The following is a 20,857-nucleotide window of genomic DNA, read 5'->3' as shown; positions in this document are numbered from 1 at the left end:
CAATTGATTAGGAATATTTTGCAAAAGCATTGGCATATCTTGAAACAAGATCCTCTCCTACGAGATATATTGCCAAAAATACCTGGCATTACATTTAGGAGAGGAAAAACTCTAAGAAACCTCCTCGCACCTAGTCGTTTAAAAAAACGGAAACCAGGAGGCCAACCAGTGTTCTCTCAATCTAAAAATATTTGTCCCTTGATTAGTACATTATTACTCACACAGAATGGCACTTATAGGTGCTCTCAGAAAAAATGTCAGTGCTGTCATATAATTACTCATGGGTCCCATTCCACTACATCGAATAGCACAGGAGAGACTTTTAATATCAAGGATCACCTGACCTGTACTAGTGACTATGTAATCTATGTTATTACATGCGATTCCGGTCTCCAGTACGTGGGTAGGACCACACAAATGGTGAGATCCCGACTCAATGCCCACAGATATAATGCCAAAAAAGGCTTATTAACACACAGCCTCTCCAGACATCTTCTTACTACCCATAACAAAAAATTTAAAGTGAGACTTACACCGGCGGAGCAGATTCCGGCTGATATTCCTGACAGGATCCAACAACTTAACAAGAAGGAGGCCTTCTGGATATATAGACTACGTTGTTTGTATCCTGATGGCCTCAATGATAAATTGGAGAATGTATAGAGTTCACGGAGATATCTCCACAATTAATGTTTCATTCACTATGTATAATAATAACCTCTTTCTCTTTTTTTTTCCTTTGTTTTTTTTTTTCCTTATATGCGTTTTTGGTGCGTTTTTTATCAATTTTAGAGGAGAAGAGAGAAAAAAAAAAATTTTTAATATATTTTTTAAATTTTTTATCTTTTTTTTTTTTTCTTGCGTTTTTTGATGCGTTTTTTTTTTTTCTCTCTCTCTGCCTTCCGTTTTACTGCCTTTAGCATATATATCTATGTGAATTTAACTCCCCTTATCTGAATTTTATTGATATACCTATTGAATGAAAATCTTCTTAAATCCAGGTTCATGGTATAGATTCTTCTATCAATGCACTTATTTTCTCCTCTTAAAGGGATAGAAAAAGAAAGGAAAGAAAGAGAAGGAGAAAGTATAATACCTTCGTTACCAAAATTTTATTATGTTAGGGAGAATATAAGTATATCTTTGGCTTTCCTGTGATATATTTGGTAAGTATACTTTACTTGTGTACATCTATACTATTAGGAACAAAATCTAATTTTTATATACCATACTTGTGCAATATTTTGGATACATGAATTAATATTTATTCAATATTCATTTAATATTTATTGGCTATTTATACAAAAAATTCTATAAGGCGTCATATTTTCACTTGTCTTTGTTGTATATGTTTTTATCATGTTTTTAATTAGTGGTGTTGTTTGTCCCAGTCATGATAAAATTTACAAATTTTTTTCGACACTCTGCTTCTATATTTCATGATTTTGTATGCTTGGTGCCTGCTTTGCCCTCTTTTTTTCCTGTTCTCAATTTGTCTGTTTGGGGGTCTTTGGGCACAGGCATAGGTTTATTTATATGGTGGTGCTGGGTCTCCTTTTTGCCATCAGAATCTCTCACCTCTCCTGTAAGCCGGAAGAGGATCTCTAGGGTGAGGTGTAATATCCTCTCTGCCATCTTGTCTCTATCCATATCCATCTTTGATTGGTAAATCAGGAAAATTCTCTTATATAGAAGATCTTCACTGAGAGGATCCGATATTGTAGAGACCTGAATGAGAAGAAGATGAGCCGATGTAACATCATAAAAATCCTGTGTAATAATACAATTACTGGAGATAATAAGGGGAAACATATGAGATTTATTATTTTACAGTATTTAGTTTTCTTCTTTACATCTACTAATAAAACCTATATACACTGCTCAAAAAATAAAGGGAACACTCAAATAACACATCCTAGATCTGAATGAATGAAATATTCTCATTGAATACTTTGTTCTGTACAAAGTTGAATGTGCTGACAACAAAATCACACAAAAATCATCAATGGAAATCAAATTTATTAACCAATGGAGGCCTGGATTTGGAGTCACCTCCAAAATTAAAGTGGAAAAACACACTACAGGCTGATCCAACTTTGATGTAATGTCCTTAAAACAAGTCAAAATGAGTCTCAGTATTGTGTGTGGCCTCCACGTGCCTGTATGACCTCCCTACAACGCCCGGGCATGCTCCTGATGAGGCTGAGTATTGTGTGTGACCTCCACATGCCTGTATGACCTCCCTACAATGCCTGGGCATGCTCCTGATGAGGTTGTGGATGGTCTACTGTGGGATCTCCTCCCAGACCTGGACTAAAGCATCCGCCAACTCCTGGACATTCTGTGGTGCAACGTGACGTTGGTGGATGGAGTGAGACATGATGTCCCAGATGTGCTCAATCGGATTCAGGTCTGGGGAACGGGCGGGCCTGTCCATAGGTTCAACTCCTTCATCTTGCAGGAACTGCTGACACACTCCAGCCACATGAGGTCTGGCATTGTCCTGCATTAGGAGGAACCCAGGGCCAACCGCACCAGCATATGGTCTCACAAGGGGTCTGAGGATCTCATCTCGGTACCTAATGGCAGTCAGGCTACCTCTGGTGAGCACATGGAGGGCTGTGCGGCCCTCCAAAGAAATGCCACCCCACACCATTATTGACCCACTTCCAAACCGGACATGCTGAAGGATGTTGCAGGCAGCAGATCGCTCTCCACGGCGTCTCCAGACTCTGTCACGTCTGTCACATGTGCTCAATGTGAACCTGCTTTCATCTGTGAAGAGCACAGGGCGCCAGTGGTGACTTTGCCAATGCTGGTGTTCTGTGGCAAATGCCAAGCGTCCTGCACGGTGTTGGACTGTGAGCACAACCCCCATCTGTGGACATCGGGCCCTCATACCACCCTCATGGAGTCGGTTTCTAACCGTTTGTGCAGACACATGCACATTTGTGGCCTGCTGGAGGTCATTTTGCAGGGCTCTGGCAGTGCGCCTCCTGTTTCTCCTTGCACAAAGGCGGAGGTAGCGGTCCTGCTGCTGGGTTGTTGCCCTCCTACGGCCCCCTCCACATCTCCTGGTGTACTGGCATGTCCAGCCTCTGGACAGTATGCTGACAGACAGCGCAAACCTTCTTGCCACAGCTCGCATTGATGTGCCATCCTGGATGAGCTGCAGTACCTGAGCAACTTCTGTGGGTTGTAGAGTCCGTCTCATGCTACCATGAATGTGAAAGCACAACCAACATTCAAAAGTGACCAAAACATCAACCAGAAAGCATTGGTACGGAGATGTGGTCTGTGGTCCCCACCTGCTGAACCACTCCTTTATTGAGGGTGTCTTGATAATTGCCAATAATTTCCATCTATTGTCTATTCCATTTGCACAACAGCATGTGAAATTGATTGTCAATCAGTGTTGCTTCCTAAGTGGACAGTTTGATTTCACAGAAGTTTTATTTACTTGGAGTTATATTCTGTTGTTTAAGTGTTCCCTTTATTTTTTTGAACAGTGTATTTTAGGCCACAGACAACAAGCAGTTTTTCCCTCGGAGTCGGAAGCTGAACACGTTTCTCAGACTCATTTTCCATAAAGCTAATTCTCATCTCATTTACTGACACTGGAATCGGCATTAGCAATACTGCAGGAGATATTCATTACACAAGACATGAGAAATTAAACACCTACAATCACAATCCTTATAGTAAGGCTTATATGCATCATATCAACAATAACCCAAATTTAGAAAAAATGACAGCCAAAATATATTAAAAAAATCTCATTTATTTAGAATACATAAAAAGTACAACAAAAAATAACATATGGTAATAATAACACAACACAGGTAGAAAAAGGGGGCACACCTGGTATACATATATACATCGATAGGACAAAATTGGTACACAGACTGATTAATGAATTAATAAAGCCAGAGTATAAAATTTAATAAAACAGTATATATGTGCTAATGTGTATCTCAAAAATATAATGTATGAGTAAAGCAGTTCACAAACTACTCCAAATAAGCCATCTATAGGAGATTACATGTATACAGACAATGAACATCAAAAGAAAGTATAATACCTGTATATGTATGGAAGAATTAGTGAGGGAAACATAAAAAACCAAGGGCCCACGCACGTTTCACAAAGAAATGCTTTGTCCAGTATAGTGAGCTACTGTGTAACCACTTTATAGGGTGAAGGGTCCAATCAGATTGTATAAGGAGGATAAACTAACTATATGGCACCTGCACATAGAGGGAGTCGTCACTGGAGGAAGCTGAATAAATTAGGGTGAAGGTTCATTTATCCAGTTTCTTCCAATGAAGACTTCCTCTACATGTAGGTGCCGAATAGTTAATTTATTTTCTCTCTCTTTCGTGTTTGGATTTCCGCGACAGACACTAGCTGTCCGATACAAACCATGAACTTTACAGGTCGGGCTCGCTCATCTCTAGTTATTATTGATCCTTACTATAAGGATTGTGGTCGTAGGTGTTTAATGTATACATTTTACTATTACAGTAATTATTCCTCAATCCGGTGTGGATTACATGAGCAGACATGCGTCCTGGCTAATACGGGCTAAAAACATATTACAAAATGAAACCCCACAGGTACAAGATTCAGCCCAGAAGATTGCACTGAAAAGGACTTTTAAAAAAACGTATTAAACCGTCGTACTCATCTCTGGTGGAAAAAAACTTTGCCGGAGAATTACCTGTCCAAAGATATCACACCCCATGGACTCAGAGAGCAGGTTTTTAATTTTACATTGAATGGGAAAATGAAATATCTACCATAAAAACAAAGAAGTTGCATAGAGAACTACAAGATAAGGAGCAATACAAAGTCTTTACATGGAGCCATAATCCTAGACATTCTGACAAGGCCATCCCTGGATCCACAGGAACATCTATCAGTGGGACATCAGCTGCCTCCTCTGCTGATACAAGAAGATACCCATTGAGATTCAGTAAATGGAGGTTGGAACATGACTGTCGTTTTGATAGTAAAAGACAGACCGGTATGAGCTCATCACCAGAGGACCAACATATGAATACATAATTCATTTATCATCTTTGGTCTCATCTTCTGATCAATTATCGGTTCTCAGTCGTGGTCTGCCTTTATTCCCGTCTTTCAACTTTAACAATTTTTCAGCAATCAAAAGATTTACAGCTTTTCACTTGAAAATTTATTTTCAAAAAAATGTATGCTACCAAGCCCATAGATGGGTTTTTTCCTTCATTACAAAAAAAAAAAGACATTTCAGATATTGGAAGAATTAGCAGGAGAATCTGAAAATCCTGGCAGATGTAAGTACCCTGGCTATCTTCTACCTAAATAAAAGAAAATGCCTAATAATGGTGTCTGGTCCTGCAATGTACGAAAGTCTATTAGGCCGGGCCAGAGGCAATGTCCAATAAGTTACCTTTTAACGCTCCATACACATTAGTCTAAAGTTGCATGAAAGCACTAATTTTGGTGGGGAAAGGGGGTTTGGTAGCCTATATAATGTATTTGGGGGCCTCCGGACAGATGGATTTGGCATCCTGAATTTCAGAGTTTAATCGGTTTGTTCTTCCTGTAAATAATCCTCTGCTAGAGGAGTCTGGAGGTGACTCTCTCTTGTTTGTACTTGCGTATAATTGTTTGTACAGATGAACGAGGCACCTTCAGGTATCTTCAAATTGTACCCAAGGATGAGCCAGACTTGTGCAAGTCCACAATTCTCTTCCTGATATCTTGGCTGATTTCTGTATACTTTCCCATGATGCTACACAAAGAAGGGGTGTGTTTCAGTTGTGCATTAAAATACATCCACAGGTGTGTCTCTAATTAACTCAGATGTTGCTAAAAAACTTATCAGAAGCTTCCAAACCCTTGACATCATCATATGGGCAGTCCAAAATAGTTTAAAGGCATAGTAATCTTAGAGTACGTAAACTTTTGACTTAGCAGTAATAAAAATGCTTTAAAACATTCTCTCTCTCATTATTCTGGCATTTGGCAAATATTAAAAATTATGGTAATTCTAATTGACCTAAAACGTCAGTGCAAAGGTTCTGGTGTGACTGGGTGAGAGGCGTCAGACTGGTATCTAAGAAGTAACATTTCTCCTTGTGGAGAGCAACATGCTAAGCACATCGCACACACTATGTGATGTAGTCCTGTAGCAAGGGTCAGGGTCCTATCAGTCCAATATCTGTATCATCTCATATTGTAAATCCAGGGTGACAAACATGAAAACCCCATTATAAAACCTTTAATTAAAAAAATAAATCCCCTCAAAGTTGAAGATGAATATACAGGTGCATCTCACAAAATTAGAATATAATCAAATAGTTAATTTATTTCAGTTCTTCGATATAAAAAGTGAAACTCCTATATTATATAGAGTCATTACACACAGAGTGATCTATTTCACGTGTTTATTTCTGTTAATGTTGATGATTATGGCTTACAGCCAATGAAAACACAAACAAGTCATTATCTCAGTAAATTAGAATACTTTATAACAGCTTGAAAAATGATTTTAAAATCCGATATGTTATCATACTGAAATGTATGTTCAGTAAATGCCCTCAATACTTGGTCGGGCTCCTTTTGCATCAATTACTGCATCAATTCGGCGTGGCATGGAGGCGATCAGCCTGTGGCACTGCTGAGGTGTTATGGAAGCCCAGGTTGCTTTGATAGCAGCCTTCAGCTCGTCTGCTTTGTTGGGTCTGGGGTCTCTCATCTTCCTCTTGACAATACCCCATAGATTCTCTATAGTAGATTCTCTATGGGATTAAGGTCAGGCAAGTTTGCTGGCCAATCAAGCACAGTGATACTGTTGTGTGTAAACCAGGTATTGATACTTTTGGCAGTGAGGACAGCGGCCAAGTCCTGCTGGAGAATGAAATTTCCATCTCCAAAAAGCTTGTCGGCAGAGGGAAGCATGAAGTGCTCTAAAATGTCCTGGTAGACGGCTGCGCTGACTTTGGTCTTGATAAAACACAGTGGACCTCCACCAGCAGATGACATGGCACCCCAAACCATCACTGATTGTGGAGACTTCACACTAGACCTCCAGCAGCTTGGATTGTGGCCTCTCCACTCTTCCTCCAGACTCTGGGACCTTGATTTCCAAATGAAATGCAAAATTTACTTTCATCTGAAAACAACACCTTGGACCACTGAGCAACAGTCCAGGTCTTTTTCTCCTTGGCCCAGGTAAGACGCTTCTGTCGTTGTCTATTGGTCATGAGTGGCTTGACACAAGGAATGCGACATTGGTAACATGTCCTGGATACGTCTGTGTGTGGTGGCTCTTGAAGCAATGACTCCAGCAGCAGTCCACTCCTTGTGAATCTCCCCCAAATTTTTTGACTGGCCTTTACTTAACAATCCTTTCAAGGCTGCGGTTATCCCGGTTGCTTGTGCACCCTTTTCTACCACACTTTTTCCTTCCACTCAACCTTCCATTATTATGCTTGGATACAGCACTTTGTGAACAGCCAGCTTCTTTAGCAATTTTGTGGCTTACCCTCCTTGTGGAATGTGTCAATGACTGTCTTCTGGACATCTGTGATGTCAGCAGTCTTCCCCATGATTGTGGAGCCTACTGAAACAGACTATGGGACATTTTTAAACACTCAGGAAGCCGTTGCAGGTGTTTTTTGTTAATTATTCTAATTTACTGAGATAATGACTTTTGTGTTTCCATTGGCTGTAAGCCATAATCATCAACATTAACAGAAATAAACATTTGAAATAGATCACTCTGTGTGTAATGACTCTATATAATATAGGAGTTTCACTTTTTGTATTGAAGAACTGACATAAATTAACTTATTGATGATATTCTAATTTTGTGAGAAGCACCTGTATATGATAAAGAGCTAAATAGAAACAGCCAGTAGGCGCAAATAGATAATCAAATATAGGTGCAGGCCCCTAAATATATACTCAGTATAGACAACAAGACCCCAAAGGGTGAGAAGGGAATAAGAGAAAAAAAGTTCCAGGGGGCGCACTTTCTTCTTTGCATGTGTAATATTCTACCGCCCCCTCTTTTGGGGTGACAGAGGAATGCAGAGATTGTGCAGGTTGGGAATAGATGGGGACGGGGGGTGAGGAGTCAGATGTGTCTGTGCTGTAATCTCTGCAGACGAGTCCTGGCTGGAGAAGTCACAATGTCTTTCTGAGAAAGATGAAAAAGTGAATGAGTCCATCAGAAAGAACATCAGCTGTGATTATCTGCAACTGTGCTGTATCTTCTGTGTGTCCTGCAGTACTGGGATCTACCACTAGATGTGGCGGGAATAGCGTGGGGCTTTGTGGAAATTTTTTTTTTAGTTACAGCGCGGTTATCTGCTGAAGTTCTCCTATACCCACTAATAGGCCCCGACCCCACTATCAGTATTCGGTCAGTATTTTTTCTCAGGAGTGGGAGCCAAAACCAGGAAAAAATACTGACCAAATACTGATAGTGGGGCCGTGCCAGCATAGCTGTAATCAGGGTTACCAGTAAGGGCCCACTCAGACACTGCGCCCCCCGGAGCTGAACACCTAGATATGCCTCTGCAAGTGTTACATCACTGTTCACACCACACAGAGACGCCAAAAGAGTCTCCGTGCTGAAGGGGTTAATGACCCCTGCGCCCAGTAATGGGGGTCTCCACATAGCTCCACCTGCAGAGCCGCCACCACATATATGGCTGCTCTGTGCGCACAGGAGCTGTGATGAGGTCACAGGAGGGGAGGAGTCAGGGGTCACATGATCAGGGCCTCAGTGGATGCAGGACTCTGCTGTGCTGGTTGTCATGGTGCTGGATGAGCTGAAGTTTATGTGTGGGGTCAGGAGGGGTTTACAGTGTGGATGTAGCGGAGCCGTGTGTGTACGAGGTGTACGGAGCAGAGCCGCATGTGTACGAGGTGTACGGAGCAGAGCCGTGTGTGTACGAGGTGTACGGAGCAGAGCCGCGTGTGTACGAGGTGTACGGAGCGGAGCCGCGTGTGTACGAGGTGTACGGAGCAGAGCCGCGTGTGTACGAGGTGTACGGAGCAGAGCCGCGTGTGTACGAGGCGTACGGAGCGGAGCCGCGCGTGTACGAGGTGTACGGAGCGGAGCCGCGTGTGTACGAGGTGTACGGAGCAGAGCCGCGTGTGTACGAGGTGTACGGAGCAGAGCCGCGTGTGTACGAGGTGTGCGGAGAAGTGTGTGTACGAGGCGTACGGAGCCGAACCGCGTGTGTACGAGGCGTACGGAGCAGAGCCTCGTGTGTACGAGGTGTACGGAGCGGAGCCGCGCGTGTACGAGGCGTACGGAGCGGAGCCGCGTGTGTACGAGGCATACGGAGCGGAGCCGCGCGTGTACGAGGCATACGGAGCGGAGCCGCGCGTGTACGAGGTGTACGGAGCAGAGCCGCGTGTGTACGAGGTGTACGGAGCAGAGCCGCGTGTGTACGAGGTGTACGGAGCGGAGCCGCGTTTGCACGAGGTGTACGGAGCGGAGCCGCGTGTGTACGAGGTGTACGGAGCGGAGCCGCGTGTGTACGAGGTGTACGGAGCGGAGCCGCGTGTGTACGAGGCGTACGGAGCGGAGCCGCGCGTGTATGAGGTGTACGGAGCAGAGCCGCGTGTGTACGAGGTGTACGGAGCGGAGCCGCGTGTGTACGAGGTGTACGGAGCGGAGCCGCATTTGTACGAGGTGTACGGAGCGGAGCCGCGTGTGTACGAGGTGTACGGAGCGGAGCCGCGTGTGTACGAGGTGTACGGAGCGGAGCCGCGCGTGTACGAGGTGTACGGAGCGGAGCCGCGCGTGTACGAGGCGTACGGAGCGGAGCCGCGCGTGTACGAGGCGTACGGAGCGGAGCCGCGCGTGTATGAGGTGTACGGAGCAGAGCCGCGTGTGTATGAGGTGTACGGAGCAGAGCCGCGTGTGTACGAGGTGTACGGAGCAGAGCCGCATGTGTACGAGGTGTATGGAGCGGAGCCGCGTTTGTACGAGGTGTACGGAGCGGAGCCGCGTGTGTACGAGGTGTACGGAGCGGAGCCGCGTGTGTACGAGGCGTACGGAGCGGAGCCGCGCGTGTACGAGGCGTACGGAGCGGAGCCGCGTTTGTACGAGGCGTACGGAGCGGAGCCGCGTGTGTACGAAGCGGAGCCGCGTGTGTATGAGGTGTACGGAGCGGAGCCGCGTGTGTACGAGGCGTACGGAGCGGAGCCATGTGTGTACGAGGTGTACGGAACGGAGCCGCGCGTGTACGAGGTGTACGGAACGGAGCCGCGCGTGTACGAGGCGTACGGAGCGGAGCCATGTGTGTACGAGGCGTACGGAGCGGAGCCATGCACATTCTCCTTTCCTACCACCCTCCCACCCCTGGGAAGCATTCTGGTCACCACACCGCTCCAAGCAGCTTTTTCTTTATACCTTCCCAGTCTGTTATATTGATCCCTCCTGTGCATTGTGCTCTTGTAATATATGAGGGGCCATTGAGCTTTTATGTATTTTTCACTAGCTACCCATGCGTCTGTGAAATGTCTTAGGCCATTGGGGCACAGTGTAATAATGGGAGACCGTGATTATATATGTCTGTGATAGGGTATTTTTTAGATCTATTTGGAGCTAGTATATTTAAACCTTTTCTGTTAACCGCCCAGATTTAGGGCTATAAACTGTTATATACAGTATATCCGGTTTTGCTTTCACCTTGAATACTGTCTTCATAAACTCTTTTTTAATAATATAACTTAATAAAATGAATTTCTACATTTCGTACCAGGTTGTCTGTCTTGTCTTCCTATCTTCTCCATGTCTTGTTGACAGTTAATGGTTTATGTAAGGGGGGATGTGCTGCCCAAGCCTGGTCAGTGATCCACCCCTTTATGAGTGATGTTCTTTTTGGCCATGTATTGGTGCCTGAAAATAGCCCGGCAGCATTTGTCAGATCCCCACAGGAGATACGAGTGACCTATAACTGTACCTGAAGGGATTTACAAGCTTTGACTAAAGCAAAGGCAGGAGATGTGAGAGGGACACATGATTTAAAGTAACAGTAACAGGGCATGATATGACCAGAGAAAGTGGGGAAGACTTTTGCGAACTAATGAAGAAGGGGGCGGATTTAAAGGTTTGGCCACCGGATGCTATTGGGGCTTTTGAAAAATTGAAAGAGTGTTTTATGTCTGCTCCTGTTCTAATCCAACCCCATCTCCAAGAACCATTCATTGTGGAGGTGGATGATTCGGAGGTCGGGGTAGGGGCTGTTTTATCTCAGTGTTGCCAAACTCTGACTAATTTGCGGCCATGTGCTTTTTTCGTATGTTGTTGGGAATTGTGAGTTACTCTCTGTTAAATTAGCCTTTAAGGAATGGAGACATTTTCTGGAGGGGGCAGTTCATAAAGTCACCGTGGTCACTGACCAGAAGAATTTAACATATATTGAGCGTATATTCAGCTAAACGGCTAACTCCTAGACAGGCCAGAGGGTCCTTATTTTTCTCTAGTTTCAACTTCTCTATCACTTTTAGGCCAGGGTCCAAGAATGTGAAGGCTGACACACTATCATGCAGTCTTAGTTCAGTTTCTCCTTCATCCTCCATTATTTCTAAGGATATTGTGGTTTCTGCTGTATCCTCGGATTTGGAAGCTGAGATCCTTAAAGTCCAATCGTTGGCTCCTTCCACCACTTCTGGGTCCAAAATATTTGTAGCTGTGTACATAATATTGGATCTGTTTCAGGAGTTACATTATTCCATCTTGAGTGGTCATCGTGAGGTCACACCTATGTGGAATGCTATTAGGCTGTGTGCCCACGATGCGTTTTTAATGCATTTCCGCAGCGTTTTTGCATCTGCGGAAAAGCATTAAAAACGCATGGTAGAAGGGCAGCAATGTTCCCCAATGATAATCCGCATGTGCTGTGCACATGCGGTGGAAATTTCCGCTGCGGATTATCATTGCGGAAAAAAACGCAGCACTACCAATTATTTTGCGGAAGCGCTGCGTTTTCGCCGCCATTGACTTGCATTAGAACGCGCCAATTCCGCAAGACTGCATCTGTACTTGCGTAATTGGCATGTTCTAATGTGCGTATGGTACCAGGGTGTGGAGGACAGGAGGCTCTCCTCCACACCCAGGTACCATAGAAACTGTAAAAAAAAGATTAAAATAAAAAATAAAGATTATATTTACCTTCTGGCGACCCGCGCTGCGCTCCTTCTCCTTTGCCGACAGATCGCGTTGGACTGAAGGACCTGCGCTGACGTCACAGTCATGTGACGGTAGGTCCTACAGTACAGGGCATCGCGATGTGCGGGCAGCCAGGAACGAGCGCCGGAGCACACCCCGGAAGGTAAGTATAGGTTTATTTTTTTATTTTTAACCATTCTACACCGCGTGCAGAATTATTAGGCAAATGAGTATTTTGATTACATGATATTTTTTATACATGTTGTCCTACTCCAAGCTGCATAGGCTTGAGAACCAACTACCAATTAAGAAAATCTGGTGATGTGCATCTCTGTAATGAGGAGGGGTGTTGACTAATGACATCAACACCCTATATAAGGTGTGCTTAATTATTAGGCAACTTCCTTTCCTTTGGCAAAATGGGTCAGAAGAGAGATTTGATGGGCTCTGAAAAGTCCAAAATTGTGAGATGTCTTGCAGAGGGATGCAGCAGTCTTGAAATTTCCAAACTTTTGAAGCGTGATCACCGAACAATCAAGCGTTTCATGGAAAATAGACAACAGGGTCGCAAGAAGCGTGTTGGCCAAAAAAGGCGCAAAATAACTGCCCATGAATTGAGGAAAATCAAGCGTGAAGGTGCCAAGATGACATTCGCCACCAGTTTTACCATATTTCAGAGCTGCAACGTTACTGGAGTATCAAAAACCACAAGGTGTGTGATACTCAGGGACATGGCCAAGGTAAGGAAGGCTGAAAACCGACCACCTTTGAACAAGAAACATAACATAAAACGTCAAGAATGGGCCAAGAAATATCTTAAGACTGATTTTTCAAAGGTTTTATGGACTGATGAAATGAGAGTGACTCTTGATGGGCCAGATGGATGGGCCAGAGGCTGGATCAGTAAAGGGCAGAGAGCTCCACTCCGACTCAGACGCCAGCAAGGTGGACGTGGGGTACTGGTATGGGCTGGTATCATCAAAGATGAACTTGTGGGACCTTTTTGGGTTGAGGATGTAGTGAAGCTCAACTCCCAGACCTACTGCCAGTTTCTGGAAGACAACTTCTTCAAGCAGTGGTACAGGAAGAAGTCGGTATCGTTCAAGAAACACATGATTTTCATGCAGGACAATGCTCCATCACATGCATCCAACTACTCCACAGCGTGGCTGGCCAGTAAAGGTCTCAAAGAAGATAAAATAATGACATGGCCCCCTTGTTCACCTGATCTGAACCCCATAGAGAACCTGTGGTCCATCATAAAATGTGAGATCTACAGGGAGCGAAAACAGTACACCTCTCAGAACAGTGTCTGGGAGGCTGTGGTGGCTGCTGCACGCAATGCTGATCGAAAACAGATCAAGCAACTGACAGAATCTATGGATGGAGGCTGTTGAGTGTCATCATAAAGAAAGGTGGCTATATTGATCACTAATTTTTTTGGTTTTTGTTTTTGCATGTCAGAAAAGTTTATTTCTAAATTTTGTGCACTGATATTGGTTTACCCGGTGAAAATAAACAAGTGAGATAGGATTATATTTGGTTTTTATTAAATTGCCTAATAATTCTGAACAGTAATAGTTACCTGCACAAACAGATATCCTCCTAAGATAGCCAAATCTAAAAAAAAAAACACTCCAACTTCCAAAAATATTAAGCTTGGATATTTATGAGTCTTTTGGGTTGATTGAGAACATAGTTGTTGATCAATAATAAAAATAATCCTCTAAAATACAACTTGCCTAATAATTCAGCACACAGTGTATTATAGGAAATTCATTAGGGGTTTTTCTCAGATTGCTGAACCTCTTATTGTCATCACACATAAGGGGGCAGATCTCAAGGTTTGGCCACAGGACTATTGGGGTTTTTGAAAAATTGAAAGAGTGTTTTATATCAGCTACTGTTCTAATCCAACCCGATCTCCAAGAACCATTCATTGTGGAGGTGGATGCTTCGAAGGTAGGGGCCATTTTATCTCAGGGTTCCAAAACTTTTGTCTGCTGGAAGAAATTATGCTGTTGGGAATTGTAAATTACTAGCTTTTAAATTAGCCGTTAAGGAATGGAGACATTTTCTGGAGGGGGCAGTTCATCAAGTCCCCGTGGTCACTGACCATAAGAATTTAGCGTATATTGAATCCATTAAATGGCTAACTCCTAGACAGGCCAGATGGTCCTTATTTTTCTCTAAATTCAATTTCTCTATCACTTTCAATATGTAGAAGGAAATACTATAAAACAAAATAGAATAGGGGCGCAAATGGTGCTGTTACCCAATGAAACAATGGTTGAATAATAAAAAGGAGGCTCACCTTGTCGTGTTGTGATGATGCACAACACATATAAGAGCTAATGTGGAGAGCTGCAGATAAGACCAACCCTAGCAGTTTCCAAAATGTATCAACGAACCGATGTAGAAGAAGAAAGATATCTAAATGTTCGCGCTCCTCCGCATACACGGATGATCTCGTGTCCGATGGATAGATGTAAGAATTTTATGAAACAAAAGCCACATTCAAACACGTTTCGAGGACGTCCTGTCCGCTTCCTCAGTGAGTAGCTGGTATACAGACTTCTTTAGTGCAGCTTAAATACAAACATGCATGAAAGAAAAAAAAAACATTTTTTTTCTTTTTTTTTTAGAAAGCTAATAAATGGATAACAAACAAGGACACCAACAAGTGTAACAAAACTAGCATATACAACTTGTCAACCTATACACTTAATTCAGATGAAAATAGTGTGCTCTCTAGGGGGCTTTCTTTTTGCCCCACATACAAAATCAAAGATTTTGATTTCTTCTTGGATCTTCAAGCTTTCATTAGAAAGATCACTCTCAAAAGACATTATGCCATCACCCCTATAAACATATCAAACAAAGAAAACGTTACAATAGGGACTATGGAGGATACCATACACACTGGTCTGAAAAACAAATCCAATTTTTACCCGGTAGAAAGCAAGAGTCATCAGATAGAAACGTTTAATGATGTAACCTTACAGGATTTTAAAAAATTATCAGAGCATCCTATTAATTTTAAAAAGGGAAATTTGAGCAATCCGGAAAGAAAAGCTCTCATAAGTCTTAAGAACAACAAAAATATTATAATTAGATCATCAGATAAGGGCGGGGGGATTGTCATCCAAAATTACGGCGACTACGTAAATTAAGCTTTTAGGATCCTTGGAGATACTATTATAAAAGTTTCTCAGAGGTAAGATGTGTTTCTTGCAGACAAGTCAGCAGGTTTTCCGCCTAAATATAATGAACGATTGACTGTTGTGAAGAATTGCAGCAGAGAGATCCTGCCAGGCAGAGACGCCGTTCCCCTTACCGCCGCATTCCTGGTCCAGCGTCTTCCAGCCTCCCTGCTGCTGCTGCGGCTGGTGCACGCAGCTTCCCCTCTTAAAGGGGCAGTGCGCGCCATCCTAAAAAGTCCCCGACCAATGGCTGGAGGACTTTTCCTATTTAAAGCACCTCCTCCAATATTGAGGTGCCCGTGCAAGGTTGTTGCTCTGTTATTCTTACTGTTGCTTCAGCCCTCAGGTCCCTCTGCAAGTCAGTCCTGTCTGTTCTTCAGTCCAGTCCACCGGTCTGACTACTACCCAGCCCGACAATCTGTCTACAGTCCAGTCCGCCAGTCTGTCTATGGGCTCTGCCTGCCTGCTTACCTGGAAGCACCTCCCTGTTACCTACCATGCCTGCCAGCCTGCTTACCTGGAAGCACCTGCCAGTTACCAGTCATGCCCGCCAGCCTGCCTACCCGGAGCACCCGTCTGGCTATCAGTCGAATCAGCCTGCTTGTCTACCCGGACCACCCGTCAGCCTTCCTTCCGTGCTCATAAGCTGTACCGGTCAGTTCCTTCCATCTGACCCGTGGGAGTCACCTGTTCTCATACAAGGTTGGTCCCAGAGTGGCACCTGGTCCCTCTGCTTCGTCCCTGCCTGGTTCACGGAGTCGACTGAGCCGCCGTGCGACCTTGGTCAGGCCGAGTAGATACTTAGTCACGCCCCTCTGGTCCCTCCTTGCACCCCAGCACAGAGGTTCCACCACCCGAATCCGTAACAGTTTGCACGGGCAATGGAACCCGGTGGCCCCCAGGCTCCTTCGCTCTCTGACCTGTACCAGGAGGTTTCTCATCAGAGATCCCAACAGGAAACTATCCTGACCTACCTGCGGTCAGTCAATTCCCGCCTGGACACGCTGCCCTTCCCATCTGTGTCTGTCTTGAGCCGAGCGGCACCCACTCCGGCAGCGCCTCAGCCTACTAGTGCCATGGCATCCAGCTCTGGCCCCCGGATCTCTGCGCCTCCACGTTTTGGTGGTGGCCCTGTCTTATGTTGGGGTTTTCTAAATCAGTGCATGCTGCACTTTGAACTCCTGGCACATCAGTTTCCCTCCGACCGGGCCAAGGTGGCGTTCATCATGTCTCACCTCACCGGGGAGTCATTGGCATGGCTAAACCCTCTGTGGGAGAGAGGGGATCCCCTGGTGTCTGATCTTCCGGCTTTCCTCACTGCCTTCCAGAAGGTCTTCGATGAGCCCGGACGAAAGACTTCTACTGCCTCCTCACTTCTCAGTCTCCGCCAAGGGAGTCTCACTGTGGGCCAGTATGCCATACATTTCCGTACCCTCGCATCTGAGCTTGCCTGGAACAACGATGCCCTGGTGTCCACCTTCTGGGAGGGTCTTTCCGGACGGATCAAGGATGAGCTAACCGGTCGTAACATCCCTTCCACCCTGGACGACCTGGTGTCATTAGCTACCCGGATTGACATCCGTTTTTTGGAACGAGCTAAGGAGACTACCCGGGAGAGAGGGTTTCCGCGTCTCGCTCCTGTATTCCAAAAGCCTGCCTCCCAACCAGCAATTCCCTGGGCGCGCTCACCTGAACCCATGCAAATTGACCAAACCAAGATGGTCAAGTCTCACCAGGAGACGCACCGAGCCAAAGGGAGTTGCTTCTACTGTGGCAGTAAGAAGCATCTGATCCATTCCTGCCCGGTGAAGCCGGGAAACTCCAGTGTCTAGGACCGCTCGGAGGTCGTCCTAGGCAAGAATAAATCCTCTCCGTCCTTGACTCTATCTGTTTCTATTTCCAGTGGTGAGATCCACTTGTTCGAGACCGCCCACTTGGGTTCTGGAGCCGCTGGGAATCTCATTTCTCAGGCCCTTGTGGAGCGGTATCAGATTCCTACCATACGTCTGGCTGAACCATTGGCAGTCGCTTCCGTGGATGGGAGACTTCTTCCGGAGACCATCTTGCTTGTCACAGAGCCTGAAACCCTTCAGGTGGGAATGCTGCACTCGGAGAAGATCTCCTCTCATGTGCTGTCTGGTCTCTCTCACTCCCTCTTGCTTGATCTACCCTGGTTAAAGAGACGTGAACTCGTCCTGAATTGGCGATCTGGTGAGGTGCTCTGTTGGGGGCAGGATTGCCATGAGTTCTGCCTGGTTCTGGTTCGTCCAGCTCGACCCCCGTCTAATCTACCCTACTGGTCCTATGCGGACGTCTTCGACAAGAAGGAAGCTGAGACACTACCACCTCATAGGCCGTATGATTGCCCAATCGACCTGGTTCCTGGTGCTTCACCTCCCCGCAGGCGTATCTACCCCTTGTCGCTGGCTGAGACCCGGGCCATGTCTGAGTACATAGAAGATAATCTTGCTAGGAGATTCATCCAGAAATCTACCTCCCCGGCTGCAGCAGGATTCTTCTTCGTTAAGAAGAAAGATGGCTCGCTATGTCCGTGTATCAACTACAGGGGTCTTAACCAGATCACCATCAAGAATAAGTACCCCCTGCCTCTCATCTTGGAGCCGTTGACCGCCTTAAAGGCGTGAAGATCTTCACCAAGCTCAATCTTCGTGGGGCGTACAATTTAGTCCGGATCCGCCAGGGAGACGAGGTGAAGACGGCATTCAACACCCGGGACGGTCACTACGAATACCGCGTGATGCCCTTTGGTCTGTGTAATGCCCCAGCCATCTTCCAGGAGCTGGTTAACGACATCTTCCGTGATCTCCTGTATTCTTGCGTGGTGGTGTACCTGGATGATATCTTGGTCTTCTCTCCGGATCTGCCCACACACCGGAGGGATGTTCGTCAGGTTCTGCCTAGGCTCCGGCAGAATCGCCTCTATGCAAAATAAGAGAAATGTCTCTTCGAGCAGACATCCCTTCCGTTCCTGGGATATATTATCTCTGAGACTGGTCTTCGGATGGATCCCGAGAAGGTTTCTGCCGTCTTAAAGTGGCCCTGACCGGAGGGGTTGAAGGCGATTCAGCGATTTCTGGGCTTCATCCCTCATTTCTCCTCCTGGACCGCTCCCATCTCCGCGCTCACCCGTAAGGGAGCAAATCCCAAGGAATGGACTTCTGAAGCGGAGGAGGCCTTCGTCTTCCTAAAACAAGCATTCTCCTCCGCCCCTGTGATGCACCATCCGGATTGCAACAAGCAGTTCTTCCTGGAGGTTGATGCTTCCTCCTCCGGAGCCGGAGCGGTGCACACCCAGAAATCCCTGTCCGGGAGAATGGTAACTTGCTGCTTCTTCTCCAAGCTCTTCTCCTCGTCCGAGCGCAACTACTCCATAGGAGATCGTGAGCTGCTTGCCATCAAATTGGCGCTGGAGGAGTGGCGCTACCTGCTGGAAGGGGCTCTGCACCTGGTGGTCATCTACACTGACCACAAAAACCTGGCCTATTTACAAAACGCCCAAAGACTCAATCCGTGTCAGGCCTGGTGGTCTCTGTTCGTTGCCCGATTCTGCTTTACTCTACATTACCGCCCTGCGGACAAGAACATTAAAGCCGATGCTCTATCCCACTCATTCCTGTCTTCCGACCTAGAGGAAGAGCCTCTGCATATCATCGACCCCTCCAAAGTAATGACTGTGGCTCCGTTTGACCTGTCTCGTCTTCCACTGGGTAAGACTTTTGTAGCGGTTCCGGATCGTAAGAAGGTTCTTCTCTGGGGCCATTCATCCAAACTAACCGGCCATGCTGGCCAGAGGAATACCTTCCTGCTCATCGCCCGGCATTACTGGTGGCCTTCCCTACGCAAGGATGTTGCGGATTTCGTCACTGCTTGTTCCTCCTGTGCCCGTAACAAGGTTCCCAGGCATCTTCCAGCCAGCCGTATCCTTCCTCTTCCTGTACCTTCCGCTCCGTGGCAACACATTGCTATGGACTTTATTACTGATCTCTCGATTTTTGCCGGTTGTACTGTCATTTGGGTGGTCGCTGACCGCTTTTCTAAAATGGCCCACTTCATCCCTCTGCCTGGCCTCCCGTCTGCATCTGTGCTGGCTAAGGACTTCATCCTTCACATCTTTCGTCTCCACGGCCTAGCCCTCCACATTGTGTCTGATCGCGGGGTCCAGTTCACTTCACTCTTCTGGAGAGCTACGTGTAAGCTGCTGGATGTCTCCTTGGATTTCTCCTCTGCTTATCATCCTCAGTCCAATGGTCAAGTGGAACGCATCAACCAGGTCCTTACCAGCTTTCTCCGGCACTTCGTCAACGCTCACCATAACGATTGGGTTGAGCTCCTACCATGGGCCGAGTTCTCCTATAACAACCATGAGAGCGACTCTTCTTCCAAATCCCCGTTCTTTGTGGTCTACGGTCAACACTCCCGGATTCTGTTTCCCGTCTCCGCTTCAGTGGACAATCCTGCCGTGGAGTCTCTGGTCAGCGAATTTTCTACTATTTGGGAAGACAACATCAACAAATAAACTCAGGCTAAATCAGCCTAGTTTTAAAGGAAGATATAAATACAATTGTTTAAAATTTATTCATTTTTATTTCCAATAGTTTGTTAAAAAAAACACCAAGGTTACTTACCGGTAGCTGGTTTTTCCTGAACCCATGACTGCACACCTTGAGAGAGGGATCCGCCCCACCAAGGACAGGAAACTGTCTGAAATAAAAGGTCGGTACCTCTCCCTCGCTTCAGTTGGATTACAGAGCATTGAGAGGACCTCCAGAAAAGGTTAGACACATAACCATCACCTACAATATATATATAATCACCCAAAATGTAAAGTGCTTCACCAGGGCGTGAGAAAGACAGGGGGGGGAAACTACGGGTGCTGTCATGGGTTCAGGAAAAACCGTCTACCGGTAAGTAACCTTGGTGTTTTCCCCTCACCCATGACAGCACTCTTGAGAGAATTTTGGAGAATATGAGCACCCTAGGGAGGGACCACCGCCTGAAGTACCCTTCTCCCAAAAGGTAAGGTCAGAGGAGGATAGATCCAACCGATAGTGCTTGTAGAAGGTGGATGGTGCAGACCAAGTAGCAGCTTTACATATCTGGTCAATCGAGACATCGGCTCTCTGCCCAGGAGGTTGCGACAGCTCTGTGGAATGAGCTTTAATACCGTCCGGTGCCAGAACACCTGTAGATGTATAAGCTAGACAAATGGCCTCCCTAAGCCACCTAGCAATAGTTCCCTTTGATACCCCGTGACCTTTCCTACTCCCCTGAAAGGCCAGAAACTAGGACTTGTCCTTCCTCCACTGACTAGTCATGTCTATGTACTGTAGTAAAGCCCTTCTAACATTTAGATTGTGGAACCTAACCTCCCCGGGGTTTTTAGGGTTACTGCAGAAAGAGGGAAGTACAATCTCCTGATTACAGTGGAATCTGGATACAACTTTTGGAA

The 20,857-nt window shown here is 45.8% G+C and overlaps 1 protein-coding gene across 1 annotated transcript in view; it reads right to left on the bottom strand.

The window, feature by feature from the left end:
• The window catches only part of LOC141270811 (uncharacterized), a 40,895-nt gene that overhangs the window by 7,681 nt on the left and 12,357 nt on the right, over window positions 1-20,857 (bottom strand). The window contains exon 2 of the mRNA XM_073680917.1: window positions 14,965-15,046. Coding sequence (XP_073537018.1) covers window positions 14,965-15,046 — 82 coding nt within the window. The remainder of the gene's footprint in view (window positions 1-14,964; window positions 15,047-20,857) is intronic.

Source organism: Phyllobates terribilis, unplaced genomic scaffold (assembly GCF_046119375.1).
Source record: "Phyllobates terribilis strain yellow unplaced genomic scaffold, ASM4611937v1 Scaffold_5__5_contigs__length_657084704, whole genome shotgun sequence".
NCBI lineage: Eukaryota > Metazoa > Chordata > Amphibia > Anura > Dendrobatidae > Phyllobates > Phyllobates terribilis.
Note: the sequence above shows the minus strand (reverse complement) of the source record. Positions and strands in the feature narration are given on the sequence as shown.